This window comes from Phascolarctos cinereus, unplaced genomic scaffold, assembly GCF_003287225.1.
Source record: "Phascolarctos cinereus isolate Bilbo 61053 unplaced genomic scaffold, phaCin_HiC Scaffold_726;HRSCAF=1367, whole genome shotgun sequence".
NCBI lineage: Eukaryota > Metazoa > Chordata > Mammalia > Diprotodontia > Phascolarctidae > Phascolarctos > Phascolarctos cinereus.
Window position 1 is genome coordinate 372,683,243 of NW_027556098.1, and position 20,740 is coordinate 372,703,982.

The 20,740-nt window shown below is 45.2% G+C and overlaps 1 protein-coding gene and 1 pseudogene across 1 annotated transcript; both read left to right on the plus strand.

Moving 5' to 3' along the window:
* The first annotated feature begins 3,280 nt into the window (after positions 1–3,280).
* On the plus strand, positions 3,281–7,534 carry NR0B2 (nuclear receptor subfamily 0 group B member 2). The gene is made up of 2 exons (XM_020983229.2): positions 3,281–3,904; positions 6,007–7,534. The coding sequence occupies exons 1-2, from the start codon at positions 3,385–3,387 to the stop codon at positions 6,246–6,248; spliced, it is 762 nt and encodes a 253-aa protein (XP_020838888.1). The 5' UTR covers positions 3,281–3,384; the 3' UTR covers positions 6,249–7,534.
* An 83-nt stretch (positions 7,535–7,617) lies between these two features.
* On the plus strand, positions 7,618–8,273 carry LOC110206140 (adenylate kinase isoenzyme 6 pseudogene; annotated as a pseudogene).
* Positions 8,274–20,740: the final 12,467 nt, after the last annotated feature.

Sequence of the window (20,740 nt, forward strand, 5' to 3'; positions counted from 1 at the left end):
GGCAGAAGCAGTATCCACACAAGGCAGGAGGTCCTGACCGGGCCCTTGTCTGGGCACTTGACAACCAAAAGTCATAAGAGGATCCAGCTGGGCCCTTATGCTTGACTGGCAGACCCCCGTGGTCAACAGAGGTAGGGGAGCTGTTGCTCAGGTTCTGGGCTGGCTCCCTGCCAGGCTCGCCTGATGCCCAGAACTTGCAGTGCCCATGAGGTCACTCACTGTCTAGGGGTACCTACTGTTTCTCAGCCACCTCCCACTTGCTGTGGCTATTGCTTCTAGTGGACTCTGCTGCCCACCCAGGTTTCTGGAGGGGACCTCTGATGGCACCTCTAAACTCATTGTGTCCCTGCCTGGACACATTCATGTTGGAGGACTTTTTGCCTCCTATCAGGAAGGAAAGATCTGCACAAAGGGACAGGCAGCCACGTGCTCACAGTAACTGCCGGATAAGTGGAGATGATACCAGGCAGCGGCCCTGCCCCAAACCTAAGTTTTGGACCAGCTCAAAGATGTCCTGGCTTGATTGTAGCAGAAAAGGAAAGAGTCTGAGATGCTAGCAGATGCCACCTTTTGTATACATGTATGTATGTATGTATGCATGTATGCATGCATGTATGTACTGGATACATGTATGTTCAGTTCTGGCTCAGCAATTCCAGAGTCACCCAAAGGTAATGAGAAAACCAGGCCAGGGCATCCATGCTAAACTTACATGCCTGGAGGCAAGGTGCTGGACCAGGCAAACTTCTGAGCCTCCTCCTAGGTAGAAGATCTAAGCGTCTATGCTGCTTGCCTTTGGGATGTTTTGTATGAGTTCAGCTTTCTTCATTTTGCTCCTTTTGATGCCTTCACCTTCCTCTTCATGGACTGCTAAAGACTTCCCAAAGTTTTTTCCCTAGTGGGGATGTCAGACGTGGAGAGGCAATATGGTGGGTCATAAAGATTCCTGCCTCCTACTTTGTGTGGCTACTGCTGCTGCCTCTAGTGCACTCTGCCATAAAGCGTAGCAAGGGAGCACGTCCAGAGGCAGAACCTAGTCAGTCAGTCAACAAGGCTGAGAATCTAGGGGTCTGAGTTTGGGCCTCAGCTCTGTCCCTTACTTTCTTTGAGATCCTGAGAAAGGTACTTAACATCCCCTGGGCCTCGGTTTCCTCAATGGTAAAATGAAGGCATTAGACTAGATCAGGAGTCCAGGCTACCCCTGACTCCACCAGACTGCCAAAGGGGGCCATACACTATGATCTCCAAGGTCCTGCTTTGGTACTCTATGTCCTAAGGCCTTTCACCTCTAACGCCCTAGATTATAGAGTCGACAATCGTTTGTGTTTTAATGTCTCTTCCAGCGCTGATATTCCATGTTTTAAATGCCATGCCCTCTGGGAGCTTATTCTAAGATAGACACCTTAACAAAGTCATAATAATAGCTAGTATTTATACAGCACTTTAAGGTTTATGAAGCACTTTAGAAATATTATTGCATGTAATCTTCACAGCAACCCTATAAGATAGGAGCTATTGTTATTCCCATTTCACAGATGGGGAAATTGAGACTGAGAGGTTAAATTACCTGTCCAGGGCCACAAAGCTAGAAAGGGTCTGAGGCAGGATTTGAACCCAGATCTATCCTGACTCCAAGCTCAGTATCTAAACACAGTGCTACCTAGCTGCCCTATGAACAGAGCAGAAAAGTAACAGTACACTGAATAAGGGAACTGACTCCAAGGCAGGCTGGTGCTTGGTCGAATGACCAAGGACAGAGAACATAGAACACACATCTTTTAATAAAAGGTCCTGCCTCTGGCTTGAGGGATTCTTTTCAAAGAGGCAGAGGTCTGGGCTGAGCTGAACACTTCCCTACAAGCTAAGAGAGGTGCACAGGTGACCTCGGCCTAGACAGAGCTCTACCATTTTGAGAAGAAGAATGGCCAGTGGAGAGAGAATGGAGTCACACGGTCAATAACAAGAACTCAAAGCGTGGCTCTAACTTCAGGCAACAGGAGAACTCTTTATCAGCTCAGCTAAGTGGGAGTCTCCTCTAGAATTTCCTGGTGCCCCAGCTTCAGGCTACAGTAAGAGAAGAGGTGATTCAGGGAACCATGCCAGTACAATTGGAGGGGCCTTGGAACATGTGAATGTCAGAGCTGGGAGAGCCCTTAGAACACAGAATGGCAGAGCTGGGAGGGCCCTTAGAACACAGAATGGCAGTTAGGAGTGCCCTAGAACACATGATGTCAGAGCTGAGAGGGCCCTTAGAACATGGAAATGTCAGAGCTGGAAAGGCCTTTAGAATATACAATGTGAGAACTGGGAAGGGCTCTTAGAACAAGTCAGAGAGATCCTAGAACAGAGAATGTTAGAGCTGGGAGAGCCCTTAGAGCACAGAATGTCAGGGCTGGGAGGGACTCTAGAACACAGGATGTCAGAGCTGAGAGGGCCCTTAGAACATGGAAATGTCAGAGCTGGAAAGGCCTTTAGAATATACAATGTGAGAACTGGGAAGGGCTCTTAGAACAAGTCAGAGTTGAAAGGTCTTAGAACACAGAATTTCAGAGGTGGGAGGGCCCTTGGAACACAGAATGTCAGAGCTGGCAGCTCCTTTAGAACATAAATTGTCAAACTTGGAAAGACCTTAGAAATCATATAGTCTAACCTCCTCATTTTACGTAGGTAGAAACTGAGACCCTGTGGGCCAGGTGGCCTATTATTATCCCCATTTTTTAGATAAGGAAACTGAGGTGCAGGGGCCCAGATAAGCACCCTCTAGCTTTGCAGATCCTGTGTACCCAGAAGCCAGTGCCTCAGAAACCTCCAGTGCAGGGCCCAAGGTTAAACAAACAGCAGCTGATAAGGTGACTTCCAGGTTGTGCTGTCCAAGGTTGGTCAGGCTTCGAGGCTGTTTTCCCCTCTGGGCGGCCCCTGGCGCAGACAAGGGCTGTGTGTGTGTATGCTGACACCTGCCATGTCCCCGATGTTGACTGTATACCTGGGGCCTTGGTGTCCTGGTACCGGCTGGGTTAATGGCCCTGTTTATCATGCCTGAGTCATCCGATAAAGCGGGCTGCCGGGTGACCCCAGCTGGTCCTTTCATTGACTAAAAGCCCTATCAGGGCCACGTGGAGCCCTTGCCTGCCCTCCCCCTCCCCGCCTGCCACTTCCCCAGCCAACCGTGCCAGGGTCATCTTGTTTTTCAATGAATAGGACTTCCCTGGTGGAGTCAAGGTTGTGGGGGCTGGTCCCCCTCCCACCCGAGGGATTATAAATAGAGTCAGAAGCGCAGGCTAAGATGGTGTGTCAAGCAGGCCCCAGAGGGAGTGAACGGTGTTGGGCTGGCAGCGGAGTCCTCTTTCCCTGCCGGACCTCCCAGACCTACCTCGCTGCCCAACCATGAGCCTGGGTGGGCCCGCTACAGGCTCCGCAGCATGTGAATGCCAACGTGGAGACAGCCAACATGCCATTCTGTATTCCTTGCTGAGCCGGTCCCGGGGCCCATCATCTCATGCCCACTGCCTTTGTGCCCGGCACCGCACCGTCTGCCTGAGAGCTCCACAGCACACCTGCCTGGCAGCAGCAGGCGTGCTGGCTAAGACAGTCGCTTTCCTGCAGAACCTGCCCTCCTTTGGCTTGCTGCCCCCAGGGGACCAGAGACTGCTGCTGGCCAACTGCTGGGCCCCCCTCTTCCTCCTGGGGCTGGCCCAGGATGCGGTGACCATTGAGGTGACTGAGATGCCAGCCCCCAGTATGCTCAAGAAGATTCTGCTGGAGGAGAGGAGCCCAGAACCCCAAAGACCCCAGCCCACACTTGCAGGGGTACATCGACTCCAATGCTGCCTACATATGTTCTGGAGTCTGGACCTGAGCCCCAAGGAGTATGCCTACCTAAAAGGAGCTATCCTCTTTAATCCTGGTGAGTGGAGGATCCCTGCCTCTCCTCTATCCCACCCTAGCTCCCTTTCAGCTAATCACCTCAGTACCTTATCCAGGGCCCATCTGTCCCCTTCTTGCCTTACCTTCACATAGCCAAAGCTCCTGTGGGGAGCCTAGGGGGAAGAAGCCCTACGTCCAGGGAGAATAAGAACTCAAAACTGCCAGGATGCGCCCCCCTCCCCACCACACACACACACACACACACACACACACACACACACACACGCCTTCTTAGGAAAGGAAGCAACTTTGGGAAGAGGGAAGAAAGAAGTGGCATCACCATGCCTATGCTGATGAAGAGGTCTGGAGCCATTCATCGGCAAAGTGTCAGAAGAGGTGATCCGCTCCCCAGCCTGAGAACCCCATCATGGCAAAGTCCTGGCCTGGCTGTGAGAGGGAAAGAGTTAACAGAGTAAAGTGAAGAGACAACTGGATTTGGAATCAGAGGGCCTGAGTTCAAACGTGACTCTGTGTATGGCGTCAGGGAAATCACTTAAACTCTCCGGGCCTCAGTTTCCTCATCTATAGAATGCAATGGTTTGATTTGTTGTTGTTTAGTCATTTTCAGTTGTGCCCGATTCTTTGTGACCCCATTTGAGGCTTTCCTGGCAAAGATACTGGATTAGTTTGCCATTTCCTTCTCCAGCTCCTTTTATAGATGAGGAAACTGAGGCAAACAGGGTGAAGTGACTTGCCCAGGGTCACCCAGCTAGGAAGTACCTCAGGCCAGACTTGAACTCAGATCTTCCTGACCCCACATCCAGCGTTCCATCCACTGCACTGCCTAGCCGTCCTCAGGTTTGACTAGATGTCCTCTAAGTACCCTCCCAGAACGAAATCCTACATCTGAGGAGGGAGATGCAATGCAAACATCTCTGGAGACTTGGTCTTACTAATAGAGAGAGAGAAGACAGATAGATCCGCAGAGAAGTTGTAACACAACAGGCAAGTTCCCGCTGTGATAACAGGACTTCATACATAGAGTGCTGGACACAGCAGAGCGTGTAAAGTTGCCCAGAGGTCTTCCTGGAAAGGGATCCCTAGGACAATTGTGAGATAGTGAAGAGAGCCCTTAGAACACTGAATGTGAGAGCTAGGCAGGGCCTTAGAGGGAAGTGAGGAGAGAAAATAGACTTTGATTTGAAAAAAATTCACTTCCCCCGCCCCCCTGCCAAAAAAAAAACCCTTCACCGTACACAGAATTACAGAGGTAGAGAGTAGCCCTTAGAACAGAGAGTATCAGAGCTGGGAGGGCCCTTAGAAGACAGGATGTCAGGGCTGGGAGGGCCCTTAGAACACAGAATGTCAGAGCTGGGAGGGCCCTTAGAACCCAGGATGTCAGAGCTGGGAGGGCCCTTAGAACACAGGATGTCAGGGCTGGGAGGGCCCTTAGAACACAGGATGTCAGGGCTGGGAGGGCCTTAGAACACAGGATGTCAGGGCTGGGAGGGCCCTTAGAAGACAGGATGTCAGAGCTGGGAGGGCCCTTAGAACCCAGGATGTCAGAGCTGGGAGGGCCCTTAGAACCCAGGATGTCAGAGCTGGGAGGGCCCTTAGAACCCAGGATGTCAGAGCTGGGAGGGCCCTTAGAACCCAGGATGTCAGAGCTGGGAGGGCCCTTAGAACCCAGGATGTCAGAGCTGGGAGGGCCCTTAGAACACAGGCTGTCAGGGCTGGGAGGGCCTTAGAACACAGGATGTCAGGGCTGGGAGGGCCCTTAGAACACAGGATGTCAGAGCTGAGAGGGCCCTTAGAACACAGGATGTCAGAGCTGGGAAGGCTCTTAGAACATAGAATGTCAGAACTGGGGTGGGAGCCTTAGAACAGAGAATGTCAGAGCTGGGAGGGGCATAAGTGATCACCACTGAATATAAGCTTCTTATTTCCCAGATGCAAAAGCAGAATCCTGGAGACTAGAGAGAACTGACTTTGCCCAGGTCAGCCAGAAAGCTCTTGATAAAGGCAGGTGTGGGAGCCCAGCCCTCCAAACTCGTGACCCCGTGTTTGCCGCATCACACCTGGCTGCCTCTCGCAGGGTGGCAGTGGTTTAACCAGCTCTCCCCTTTCCTCTTTTTTCTGCAGACACACCAGGCCTCCAGACTGCTTCCTACGTGGAGAGCTTGCATCGCGAGGCAGAGCAAGTCCTTCAGGAGGCTTTGGCGCTCCGTCACCCTGTGGACAGGGGCTGCTTTGCCCGCATCCTCCTTGTGGCCTCCACCCTTAAGTCCATCCCTCCTGCTCTGCTCAGCTCCCTCTTTTTCCATCCAATGTTTGGGGATGCTGACATCACCAGCCTCATTGTGGACATGCTATTCTTGACTTAATCTAGGAGATGGTGCTCCTTCCCACTTCCAAAGGCATTCAAGACCCAAAGACACCTTACCTAGGCTTGAGACAACACAGAGACTCCGTTAGACTTGTCAGGGAGTTTGTTTGGATGGGATCTGGACTGCCTCAGGGCAGGGACTCACCCACTATGCCCAGCCCTAAGCATTCTTCAGATCTAGGCTCTGTATCCCGCCTTGATAGGTGCCAAATCTAGCGGAGCTGGAGTGGGATTGAGATGCTTACAGCTCAGCTCTGATGCTGGGCTTTCATAGACAGCTGGAAAGGATCCCTGAGGACATCCAGTCTAGGACAGGAATAGGAATTCCTTCTGCATCATACTTGACTCATGAGCTTAAAAATTTCTAGAGATGGAGGAATTCATGTCTTCCAATCTACTGGTTTTGAGGGCTTGGGAATCAGTCAATAGGAAAACAAGGGAGAGGGAGTGGTCTAGATTTTATCAAATTCATCAAATACCTACTGCATGCCAAACACCGCATTAGGTGCTGAAGATACAGAAACAGAAAGGAAATACATCCTTTGTCCCCCATGTGGAATACCCATGCGCTGAGAGCATTCCACACTTTAGAAATTCCACTCTCCTTTTCTCTCTACATCTTCTTCTTAACTCTATGATCTAGGAGTTTTTAACCTCGTTTGTGTCATGGACTATTTTGGCAATGTGGTGTAGCTAATGGACCCTTTCTCAGAATCAGGGTTTTTTTTTTTAATTCACAATTGGAGGAAATGTTAAATTTCAGTCAGAGATTAGTGAACATAAAGATGTGATTTTTTTTTTCTCATCCAAGATCATGGGCCTCTTGAAATCTATTCCCCTACAAGAGGATCCATGGACTTCGAGTTAAAGATCCCTGCTCTAAATCTCTCCTAGGATTGGCCAGTTATGGCCAAGTCTGTGCAACATTCTCCAAAAATGGACAAAAATTCTAAACAACTCACTTTTACCAAGAGTCCTCCCACCCCCAATGATGTCCCTGGAAAGTTTACTAGCCCAACACTGATGCTTAGGCTCTTTGGGGTCCCTCCACTGTCTGGGGGGAGGGTGTTTCAGTTTCTTTGAGCCATCTCCCCAGCTTCTTCCTACAGACACCAAAGGGAAAGGAAGTATCTTTCCATTTTGAACCTGGAATGTGGTCAAAGTCTCCCTTCCCAACATGATGACTGTGAACCTGGGCTATTCATAAGCCAAGGCACCCTGAAACTTGTACAGAACTAATTTAAGTTATTGATTTTTATAATAAAAGATTTCATATCCTTGGAATTCAACTCCAGGTATCTCTATGGGGGGAGAGTATATTGTCCCTGGACCCTGCCCTGCCACATTAGAGAGAATCTATGAGAGGAGATCCCCAAAGTTCCCAGGCATTAGCCAACAGAGAACTCACGTTATTTGGTTTAGGGACTTGGAATCACATTAAGACGGGCATACGCCTCTTCCCTCGTGGAGGGCAGGCAACCAGGGCAGAGCTGGCGTTATGGTAACCACGAGGCTGCCCAATATCCTGCTCACAGGTATGCCAGGAGTTGGAAAGACCACACTAAGTAAAGAACTTGCATCAAGAACAGGACTGACGCACATTAATGTGGGTGATTTAGCACAAGAAGGACAGTTGTATGATGGCTTTAACGAAGAATATGATTGTCCCATTTTGGATGAAGACAGAGTATTTGATGAGTTAGAAAATAAAATGAAAGAAGGTACAGTTATTGTTGATTACCATGGCTGTGACTTCTTCCCTGAATGATGGTTTCTTATACTTTTTGTGCTTCAAACAGATAATTCTGTATTATATATGAGACTTGAAAAGAGAGGATGCAGTGTAAAGAAACTACAGGACAATGTTCAGTGTGAAATTTACCAAATTCTTTATGAAGAATCCATGGCCTCCTATAAGCATGAAATAGCACACCAGATGCCCAGCAGTGTACCAGAAGAGCTAGAGAGTAATTTAGATCAGATAACGAAATGGATTGAGCAGTGCATAAAAGATAATAATTGAACCTTGAGGGCAAAGCATGGACTTTCAAGGCTTTCCATATGACGGTTAAAGATTTTCTTGATGATTTCTCCCTCTCCGTGCAATGGAAATTAGGACGACATATACCAAATTTTACCCTTCAGGATTACATTGTAGAAGTAGCAGGTTGACAATATATAAGGTTGAGTCATGACTAAATTAATTGTTTTTCTCCATGAGAAAACCGAAAACCCCCAAATACAATCAGTAAGATATTAAGGACTTTTTAAGTTTAGGAACATTCAATATTCTCATTTATTTTGGTTAACTGCTAAAAAATAAGCAAATTTGAGAAAATACAAGGAAATCTTTAATACTTGACATGAAAAAGAAAATGAAGGATAGGTAGAACTGCCAACTTATAAATAAAAGAGTCAAAGGATAAAGTTGTAAACACTTCAAAAAAAAAGAAGATAGGCATATGATATGGTGGATGTATGACTAGCCTCAGAGGCAGAAAGCCCTGGATTCAAATCCTACCTCTAACACCAACTGGCTGCAATGACCCTGGGCAAATCACTTAATCTCTTGGTGTTGGGAAGCTGGGAAGGACCTTTGAACACAGATTATGGGAGCTGGGAAGTACTTAGAGATGATCTAATCTAGGCCCATAGAGTCGACTGCCTTGCTTAAGGTCACATAAGGAGGCAATTGGAAGTCCAGGACTCAGTCCTACATCTCCTGACTTGCAGTCTGGTTCTCTTGACACTCCACCACCCTTGGTATGACTAAACTTGGCATCTGGGGCAGTGAGCAGCAAAAGCAGTACTCTGACCAAAGCTGAAAGTGCATACTGTGGGGTCTTGTCATTTAAGATGAGAAATGGGTCTGTGCCTGTTTCTTTGTATGTGCATTGTATTTGTGTTTGTGTGCTTGTACATCTGTGTTTGCATCGGCACAGCTGTGCGTGTGTGTTTGTATGTGTCTGTCTGTGTCTGGGAACCCAGAGATCCTTTGGGGAGTACTCTCTGCCAACGCAGCTGATAGGGCCAGTTCATGGCCCCGGGCTGGATGGGGAGCCTATGGGGGCCTGTAGGGGTGGGGTCAAGACAGTTTCCCAAGGGAAACAGCCCAGGCACTATGTGAATGACCTCACAGTGAATGACCTTTCCCAAGAGAATGATTAACAGAGGCCTGATGGAGAAGACCCTAAATCTTCCTGGTGGTGTTTGGGCCAGAGCATTGCCCTGCCCTGGGAGTGTGCGTGAAAGGACAAAAGAGATGCCCAAGGTGGAAGAAGCAGACACACCTGGGGAGGAGCATGTGACATGGTCACGTATCAGGTAAGGGAGGATGGTGCTCACATGCAAAATCAGGAGATAAAATGGTCAGAGGTCTAAGAGTGGACAGCAACTCTGTCCCTCCTCCTACCCCCCGTCCTGGGAAAGGAATAACAGAGCAGGTTATACCCCAGGTCGTCCTCCTGGTTTTTGATCCATTGTACTGATGTGCATCTCCCACAAGCAGGATAAAGTCCATTCCCCATAACCAGTGATGGGGAAGGGGGGAATAGATAATTGAAAACTGTAGATAATAACCAGGCATGGATCATTTTTAAAATGTAGAAAACCCCCAAACTACCCTCTACATCTGTCTAGTTTACAAATCATCATGTGTGTCTGTGTGTATATGGGCAGAGGGGGTGGCAAGGAAGGAGCTATAACTGACTCATCTTCCTGACTCTGCTGAAAGACCACAAATATGAATATATTCCCCAAGCAGCTGCTGGGCAGAGAAAAAGAATGGCACCAGGCATGGTTGGAGGACAGAGGCTGGGGAGGCCGCCATATTGGCTAGAGGTCCATATTGGCCCCTAGAAGAATTCCTCCCCCCCTGCCTTCCCTCACCTCCAAAGGAAAGCTTCCTGTAGTGAGAACAGTGTCAACTGGAACTCCTCTCTAGACCCAGGCCAAGGACAGACAGCCCACTCTGGGTGATTTCTCCTTCTCCTGGACTGTCCTGAACTTCACCCTTCCACCCCTAGGGACTTTGTCTGGATCTTAGGCTCTTCATTCCCAATTTGAGAATGGGTTAATAGAAGTGAGTCATGAAACTCAGTGGAAAGCCTGGGGCTGTATATGAGGATCTGGGTGACTTTTACAAAGAAATAATAGTTAAATCCATGTTTGCTGATGAGGTTACCAATCTTAGGCTACATTGAGAGGGGCATAGGGAAGGGGGAGGAAGAAGACAACAAGCATTTATTAAGTGCCTACTATGTGAAAGGCACTGTGCTAAGCACTTTGCAAATATTATTTCATCTGATCTTCATGATAACTCTTGGAAGTAGGTTTTTACAGTTTAGGAAATTGCATCAGATAGAAGTTAAGTGACTTGCCCAGGGTCATATTAGTAAGTGCCTGAGGCCAAACCTGAACTCAAGTCTTCTTCACTCCAGGCCTAATGCTCTATAATATATGCCCCCTATCTTCCTGCACAGCATTCAAGATTAAGGACCCATTACACTCTGCGTGGTCAGATGTCATTAAGCCTATTGAGTTTGCTTCTGGCTGCCACATATTATTGTAATCCACAGCCTATTGTCCTCCAAAGACTCTGGGCTCACATGGACCACATCTGATCCTGGAGGCCTAACCTGGGAGGGGTCAAGTATTATCGAATGAGATGATATTTGGGAAAGTGCTTAGCGCAGAGCCTGGCACATAGTAGGGCTTAGTAAATGTTTGTGACTCCTAATTATTGGAGAGAATGCTGAGGCATATTACATACCTATGTAAGGGGTGGAGTTTGTGACAGGACTTACTGTGGAGAGAAACACATGTGGTTCCAGAAGCTCTTTAACAGAGAATCATAGAGTGAGGCAGACAGTGAAAGCTGAAGATATGTAGGTGAAGCTGGCCCCTCAACATGGCCCTGATTTCCAGTTTGCCTCTCTAGAGACTTTGGAGAGTTTCTGCTGAGTGAGATCAGGTGCTCACTCTTGTTTCCAGCTAAGATCTCTCCTCTCTTCCACCTAAAGAGTTATTCATGTGTACTCTTTGTTTTAATCTCATCTATATAACACCTGTGATTTGTTCACTGTGTGCTTGAATAAATGGGCTTATCTGCTATTTGTTATTTGTAATGGCTCTTCATGTAACCACCTTTGTGAGCCAAGCTGGTAGAGGGTGACTCCCTTCCATTAGGGTGACCAGGGAAACTGTTTTTGTCTCAAATCTATTGTACTCCTAGACCAGAAATATTTGGTGGAAGCAGGGAGATATCATTCTAATCTGATACCACTCTCTGAAAAAAAAGAATACCCAATTTCAGGATGTTCCTGGGGTCTGCTAGCCCCTCTCCTCCTAGCTAGGTTGCTAACAATATAGTTATAAACAGTCCTGGTCAAATTCCAGATATCCATCCATGCTGCCTGACCTGTGTCTATACATTTAGACCACCCATGTAGACATACATATCATCCATGGGGTGTGTGTGTGTGTGTGTGTGTGTGTGTGTGTGTGTGTGTGTGTATGCATATATGTGTGTATACACACACACACATATCTCACAGGTACAAAAAAATCAACTTCTCAACTATCAGATGTGAGAGGTGATAATAAGACAAAAGCTGATCTGAAGGGAGGGAATAGCAAACTTCAAATTCAATATGGTGGGTAGGAAAAAAAGTCAGTGTAATCTTGGGCTAAATTAAGAAGGGCATAGCTCCCAGGAATAGGGAACTAATACAGTAGTACTACTGTACTTGACTCTTCTCAAAACCCATCTGAAGCACTGTATTCAATTCTGAGAACCGTAGTTTAAGAAAGATATTGACAATGTCACTCCTCTAGAGTGTCCAAAGGAATCAACCAGGATGGTGAAGGAATTGAGTACATTTAGTCTGGAAAAGAGAAGACTTAGTGGGAACAGAATAGCTGCCTTAGAGTCTTAGATATTAGAAAGGTCAAAGACTCTCACATGGAAGTGGGATTAGATTTGTTCAGATTAAGCCCAAAGGGCATAAGTGGAAACAATGGGTAGAAGTGGAAAGTATAGAATTTAGGCTTTGTGCTATTTTACTGAAAGTATTGTCTCAATTAACTTTTTTTAAATTCTGTGGTATTCTCTAAATCACAGCTTCTTAAACTTTTTCCACCCAGGACCCCTTTTTCTGTTTTGACAGCAGGGGCAATGCACCAAGGCTGAGGGAAGTTGCCTGATAGACAAGCCCTGCCAGAAACACCTCAGATTCATTAAGCATTTGATTTTTAATTAATTTTTAGTCATTGCGTGTTCAGAAACCTTCTACTGTTGCAAAATTTTTCATGACACCATACGGTGTCACAACCCACAGTTTAAGAAGCACTGCAAATAAACCACATCATCTAGAGATAGTTTTGCCTCCTCTTGGCCTTTTCTTATTCCTTTTTGCTTATCACTATAGCTAGAATTTCAACACTATGTCAAATAATAGTGACTATGTTATGCAACCTTATTTTACCTCTGATCTTATTGAGAAAGCTTACAGTGTTTCTCCATTACAAATAATGCCAACTCACAGTTTGATACATATTCCTTTGATAACTCTAAGGAGAAATCTCTTTTATTCCTGTGCTCTTTAACACTTTTATGTTATATAAATGAGCGCTGTATTTTTCCAAATATTTTCTGCATATATTAATAAAATACTATTGTAAATACATAATATTATATTATTATAGCCTCTCTAATAATATTACAATATAATAAATAGCTGCTCTCTACTGCCCTCCACAGCACTCTCCTTTTTTCCCCAGTGAGTTCAGTGCCAGGCTCATAGTCTCTCCTCCTCAATACCTGTCCTTCTGTGAGGAGATTTCAACATACATATTGATACTTCCTCAAACACCCTACCTCATAGTTCTTCAGCTCAATTGTTTCATATGATTTACTCTTCCTCAACCACTCACAAAGATAGTTATACCCTTGAAGTTGCCATCAAACACAAATATACCACTTCCAAGTTTACACTTTGAAAATTGCCATCCCATCTTTCCTTCTGCCTTGCAACTCCACATCCTGTTCTTCTTCCATACTGTGCTTTTCAATCCCTCAACCCTTTAGTTCTTTCCCAGGCCATAAGCCCTACATTCTCCTCCTCTTTTTCCCATCATGATTGACCCACTGGTGAACCAGTTCAACATTCCAATGTTCTCTTCTCCAATCCTTTGACCTCTTACCATATCACTGATTCTGTGCTGCCAAGCCTCAGCCTTGGATCACTCCCACCATCTATTGCCTATGTTCCGACATTAGTTGATTATTGTACTTCGTGCTTGAAGAGGATCAAAATGACATCACTATGTCAGGGTCAAGGTACAATGTGTCTGACAGTGGCTGAGCAGACCACATACAAATTTGGAAGGCTCTACCACAGGTCAGGCACAAATAGTCCATAGGACTATTTGGAGCACAGATATCTCTAAATTTGTGCATCTCAAGTTTCTTTTGAGCAACTACAATTCTGTTTTGCTCATAGAGTACAGCACCTTTTTTAATGTGGACACACCATGCTGGATAGTCTTGTGCCAGTGTTTCCCAGGTCTCACAATCAGTTCCAAAGTTCTTCAGGAAGACCTTAAGAGTGTTCTTGTATTGTTTCTTCTGAGCACCTGCCATGGGTGAGTTCTCTGTCAGTCTTTTAGGCAAGCATTTGAATAGCCCCTCAAAGTTGTGCTCTCTGTAGTAGAATCTGAATACTTGGAAGTTTGGATCAAGGAAGGACCTCCGTATAATTTATCTTGCCAGGTGATCTTCAGACTCTTCCTAAGACAATTCAAATGGAAGCAATTCAGTTTCCTGGCATGGTGCTGGTATGCTGTCCAGGTTTCATAGGCATACAGCAATGAGGTTAGCACAAGGGCTCTGTAGATCTACAGTTTGGTAAGGAGCCTAATACCTCTTCCCTCCCACACTTTCCTTTGGAGCTTCCCAAACACTAAGCTAGCTCTGGCAATGTGTGAGTCAACGTCATCATCTATGTGGACCTCCCTGGAAAGTGTACTGCCAAGGTAAGTGAATTTATCCACAGCATTCAAAATTTCTCCATTTTCAGGGAATGGCTGAGTGAGTTGTGGTATATGAATGTAATGGAACACTATTATGCTATAAGAAATGATGAGCAAGCAGATTTCAGAAAAACCTAGAAAGATTTACATGAACTGATGCTGAGTAAAGTAAGCAGAACCAAGAGAACATTGTACACAGTAACAGAAACATTGTGTGATGATCAACTATGATAGACTTGGTTCTCTCAGCACTACAGTGATCCAAGACAATTCCAAAAGACTCACGATGGAACATGCTATCCACATCCAGAGAAAGAACTGTGGAGTCTGAATGCAGATCAAAGCAGACTACCTTCAATTTGGGGGCTTTTTCTTCATGGGTTTTCCCTTTTGTTCTGCTTCTTCTTTCACAATATGACTAATGCGGAAATATGTTTAACATTATTGCACACGTATAACCTATATCAGATTGCTTGCCATCTTGACAGGGAGGGAGGGAGAAAAATTTGGAACTAAAAATCTTATAAAAATGAATGCTGAGACTATCTTTACATGTAATCAGAAAAAATAAAATTTTATTAAAAACTTCTCCATTTTCTGTAACTGGTGGTGTGATACTGACTTGGTAGAGAACCTCTGTTTTCTTGGTGTTGATTGTCAGGCTAAAATTAGCAAAAGTAGCAGAGAATCAATCCATATTCTGTTGAGGCTGCACTGAGTGCATAATGATCTGCAAACAAAAAGTCATGCACCAGCTCTTCCTTCACTTTAATCTTGGCTTGTAGCCTTTTCAAGTTCAATAATTTACCACCAGTGTGCAGTACCTGACCTTGATGCCATTTTCATCCTCCTTGAAGGCATCTGACAACATCACTGAAAACATCATGCTAAAAAAGCATGGGAGCAAGCACACAGCATTCTTACATGTGTGCTGCTGAATGAAGCTGAAGAAAATCATGAAACTGCTGAGTGGGTTTGCTACAAATTTATGTTACGTAACCTCAACTGGGCCCTCACTGCTGTAAAGCAATCATTTTCCACCTGCCCAATTAACTCACTATCCCACTCTTCCAAGCATTTTCATCCCTCTTCAAATCTTCCATGATCCCCTTGCTCCAGCTCTCTCTGCTGAGAACACCTTCTCATACTTTACAGAAAAAAAAACTGATGCCATTAACTAGGAATTCCCTCTTTCCCCCACCACTCCTAATCTTACATCACCCAGATGCCTTCTGCCATTATTTCTGCCTCTACCCCATGTCATATAATGAGGTGGCCTTTCTCCTTGCCAAGGCAAAACTCTTTACATGCACAACTGATCCCATGACATCTCCTCTCTTCCAGCAGATTGCCTCCTCTATCACCCCACTCTCACTCATTTTCAATTTCTCCCTCTCTGCTGACTACTTCCCATGTTCTCAAACATGCCCATGTCTCATAAAAACCTCACTTGATCTATCCATCTCCATTAGCTATTGTTTCACATCTCCCCTCCCTTTTGTGACTAAACTCCTTGAGAAGACTGTCTACAATAGTTGACTGCACTTCCTTTTCTCTCAATTCTTAATTCTCTTGCAGTCTGGCTTCTGACTTCATCATTCAATGCAAACTTCTCTCTCCAAAGCTACTAATGATCTCTAAATTTCCAAGTCCACTGCCTTTTTCTCAGTCTTCATCCTTCTTGACTTCTCTGCAGCCTTTGACAATGTTGATGACCCTCTTCTCCTTGACAATCTCCTCTCTGTGGGTTTCCATGACACTGTCCTGGTTTACTTCTATCTATCTGACAGCTTCTTTGTCTCCTTTCCTGTATCTCCATCCAGGTCAACCCTGGTAACTTCGAGTGTCCCCTAAGACTCTGTCTTTAGCCCTCTTCTCTTCTCCCTCCACACTATTTCTCTTGGTGATCTTATCAACTTCCATGGCTTCAATTATCATCTCTATGCTGATGATTCTCAAATCTACTTAGCCAGCCCTAACATTTTTGCTGTTCATTAGTCTCTCATCTCCAACTGCCTATTGGACAGAACTGGATGTCACACAGACATCTTAAACTCAACGTGTATCCAAAACGACACTCATTATCTTTTCCCCAAACTCCTCTCCTCTTCCTAAATTCCCTATTACTGTTGACTAATTGTTGACTATTGTCCCCGTTACCCAAGTTCTTCAACTCGCTACCATCCTCAACTCCTCACTATCTCATATCCCTCCCCCCATATCCAATCTGTTGCCAAGGCCTATCAATTTTTACCTTCTTAACATCTCTCACATATGCCCCTTTCTGTCCTTCAACATTGCCATCACTCAAGATCTCTTCACCTCCTGCCTGGAATTTTGCAATAGCCTTGCGGTTGGTGTCCCTGTTAAAAGTCTCTCTTCACTACAGTCTGTCTTCCAGTTGGATGTCAAAATGATCTTCCTAAAACACTGGTCTATGTCACCCCCAACTTCAACTCAATAAACTCCAATGTCTCCTCATCACCTCCAAGATCAAACACAAATCCTCTGTTTGGGTTTTAAAGCCCTTCGTAACCTGGCCCCACCTCCTCACCTCCGCTGTACTCGCTCCACGCTCCAGTAACACCGGTCTCCTAGTTGGTTCTTAAACAAGGTCCTTAAAACCTGGCTGTCTTCCATGCTTAGAATGCTCTCCCCCATATCCACCTCCTGGCTTCCCTAGCTTCCTTCAGGTCCTAACTAAAAATCTCACATCTGTCAGAACCCTTTCCACATCCTCCTTCATTCTAATGCATTCACTCTGTTGATTATTTCCAATTTATCATTTACATAACTTGTTTGTATACAATTATTTGCCTATTAGATTGTGAGCTCCTTGAGGGCAGAGGCTTTTGCCTTTCTTTGAATCCCTAGAATGTAGCACAAGGTTTGGCATATTTGTGGTTGTTCAGTTGTTCAACCGTGTCTGACTCTTTGTGACACCGTGGACCTATGACATCAACACCGTTTATGAGGTCTTCTTAGCAAAGATACCGAGCAGTTTGCTATTTCCTTCTCCAGCGGATTAAGGCAAACAGAGGTTAAGAGACTTGCCCAGGGTCACACAGCTAGGAAGTATCTGAGGCCAGGTTTGAAGTCAGGTCTTCCTGACTTCCCGGCAATCTTTCCATTACACCACCTAGCTGCCTGGAATATAGTTGGGACTTATTAAGTGTTCATTGACTGACTGATGAACTATTCTTTTGGTCTTGACATAAATCTAACCCAGTAACAGTGAATAATTTAAAAAAATACATTACGGGGGGCAGCTAGGTGGCACAGCGGATAGAACACCAGTCCTGAAATTAAAAAGTGGCCTCAGACGTGTATTAGCTGTGTGACCCTGGGCAAGTCACTTAACCCTGATTACCTCCTAAAAGAAAAAATATATATTACTGTAGTAACTTTGCTAATATTTTAGTATTTTACTATCAACACTTACTAGAGATAGTGGTCTATCATTTCCATTCTTTGCTTTATCTCTTCTCCTGGTTTAAGTATCAGGCAAGGAGTTTGGTAAAGTGCTTTCTCCACTCTTACGCTGCTAGGGCTCTCTTCTAGTTTATTCTCTCCACTGTACTGCCATATTTGGGCTGAGCTGAGCTATTCTCTGTTGGTTCTCCCCTGAAATTCAGCTTCTCTGAAGGACTTTCCTCTTTTAGATCACCTTTCTTCGTTCTTTTATGACTGAAACACACAATAATGGCCAACCTGTCAACCAGGAACTAAGTCTGTCTTTCTAAACTGCCTTTCTTCTCCCTCAGCTTCTACCCTTTGAATTCAGTCTACTCTTTGAACTAAGGAAAGAAAATTTCTTTCAATTCCCCTCAGGACCTTAGCCAAGTCAAGAAAATCATCCTTGGGGAACTTACTCAGCAAGAATAGGAGATGGTTTGGGGGCAGCTGGGTGGTGCAGTGGATAGAGCACTGGCCTCAGACACTTAATACTTACTAGCTGTGTGACCCTGTGCAAGTCACTTAACCCCAACTGCCTTGCCAAAAAAAAAAAAGAATAGGAGAGGGTAGCTAGCAGCTTTTGTCCTGCCCACCAGTGAGCTCCAAACTTGCTGATCTTCCTAAAACTGAATGAGTCCCTCCCAACTACAGCCTATTCCTCTAGATTGCTCTCCTTCCTTTCTAAACTCTACTTAACACCCCTTCTGTCCTTTAGGAGTCTTCCCTGTCTAATCCCACAGTTTTCTTTACTCTATTCTTCCTCCCTCCCAGTTCATACTCCATGACCTCAGCATTGATGAGGTTTGCTCTCTTCAGCCTGAGTGTATATAATCATGTCTACTTCCTGATTGGGTCACATTGTTCCCCTCCTCTTTCATGCTAGGGCTGGACTTTCTCCTCTTCTGTTGATTCCCCAGGGTCCCAGGGCTTTTCCTACTAGGAACAAGCCAGAGACATTTTTTTTTTACATCAGTCTCTTCTAGACTTATGGGAGGGAGGACAGACTTGAGTCATAGCCAGGGTCAAGTGCTCTAGAGTCAACTCATACAGTGTTTATAGCCTGATTCTACTTCCTCAGTGACTTCATTGCCCCCAGCTCCAAGCCAGGGGACTGAGTCACCAGCAACTCCAGGCAGGGGAGGAGAAAGACTTAGGTTATTAAAACTGAGTCAGGTTCCTCTAGGGTTCCTTGGGAAACAAACATCCTCATCTTTCTATTCATCATCTTCATCATTGCCATGAGAAGCATTTTGTAAAGCGCAGAATATCACATGTGGGGGCTAGGAGAGACTCTAGAATACAGACTGTCAGAAGTGAAAAGTTACAGTTAATTTAGAGCTAATCTGGTCCAACATCCCTCCCCCAATTTGGCAGATGATGACAGTGAGGTCCAAACAGGGGCCCACCTATATTCACATAAATTTCAGTCATGTCCGGTTTGGGTTTGTTAGTAAGAACCCAGACTGTCTTTAGGCCAAAATTTCACTAATTTTCCCATTCAGACCTTTACGGTCCTATTAGAGAAAGAGGCCAAGAGGAAATGGGTTTGAGAATTTCCATTTTTGAGGTTGAAGGAAGAGGCATGGGGGAGGCAGCTCTGACTGCTGCAGAAGGGTCTACAACATGGTATGAATAACACTATAATGTAAGGAGTAAAATGGCTTTAGGCCCCCAGCCAGCTTGACCAGCTGCACCTCTCTTCACTCTTAATTCCTAGTTGATTTGCTTGGTGATCACTGCTGTCACGAAGCTTGAAAAGAATTTCAGCCTTGACCCACTCTGCTAAAGTGAAGTCCCTAGAATGATCGGAAAGGCACTGAATCTAGTGACTCAAGGGTTTGATAGGAATTAAAAGAAATTAGAATCCACAACTGATATGAGTTTGGACTGAGAGCCCCAGCAAGAAAAAAAATTAAACTTTAGACTAAAATTTTAGACCTTAAAATATCTAGTGATTGCTTTAGCTAATAGCTGTGGGTGCTGACTACTGGGGTATAAGTCATAATATACAATTAAAGATATAGCCTGGGACTATAAGATGAAAAATTGGCAGACTGCCCCTTCCTCTTAGAGCTGTGGTTCTTAAACTTTATTCTGACATGGAACCCTTTGGCAGTCTGATAAAACCTATGTACTCCTACTCAGAATGTTTTAAAATGTAAAATAAAATACACATGATTACAAAAGAAACCAATTATATTAAAAATATGTATTCTCAACCAAGTTCATGGAAGCCTTCTCCCCCCCCCCACCTCCATGAATCTATCTATGGACTTGTTGTGGGGAAAAGGAGGTGGGAACAGTATAAAAACTTGTTCTGAAAAAACAAGCAGCTAGATGGCACAGTGGATAGAGTACTGGCCCTGGAGTCTGAGGACCTGAGCTCAAATCTGACCTCAGACATATAACACTTGCTAGCTGTGTGACTCTGGCCAAGTCACTTAATCAGAATTACCTTACCTATATATATATATATATATATATATCAATCAAACCCTAGTTAAATGTCCAACAGATGGCAGGAGAAGAAACAATTCAGTACTGATACCCAACAAAGACCCATGCATTACTCACATAGGATTATAGATCTAGGGCCAGAAAGTAAAAAGAGGCCATTTAGTTCAACTCCATTTTACAGATGTGAAAACTGAGGACCACAAAGGTAGTGTCACAGATGGATTGGGAACCCAGGACCTCCTTCCAGAGTTAGTACTTTTCTCCAGCACTTGAGTTATTCCAGCTTTTAAGCTGACTAGCTTCAGAGGCACTATTTGTCCTAGTTTTGTGTTTCCATGCGTGTGCCACTCCTCAATCATCAGTGTCACTGACATTTATAAGGTGCTTTTAGATTCTCAAAAGCAATATATATATATATATACACATACATACATACATACATGCATATACATTTTCCAACGTGAACAACCTTGTGACTGAGGAGTCCCCCAGCCGCCCACCTGTCCTCGCTGCAGGACTTCAATGCCCAGCCGGAATTCACGCCGG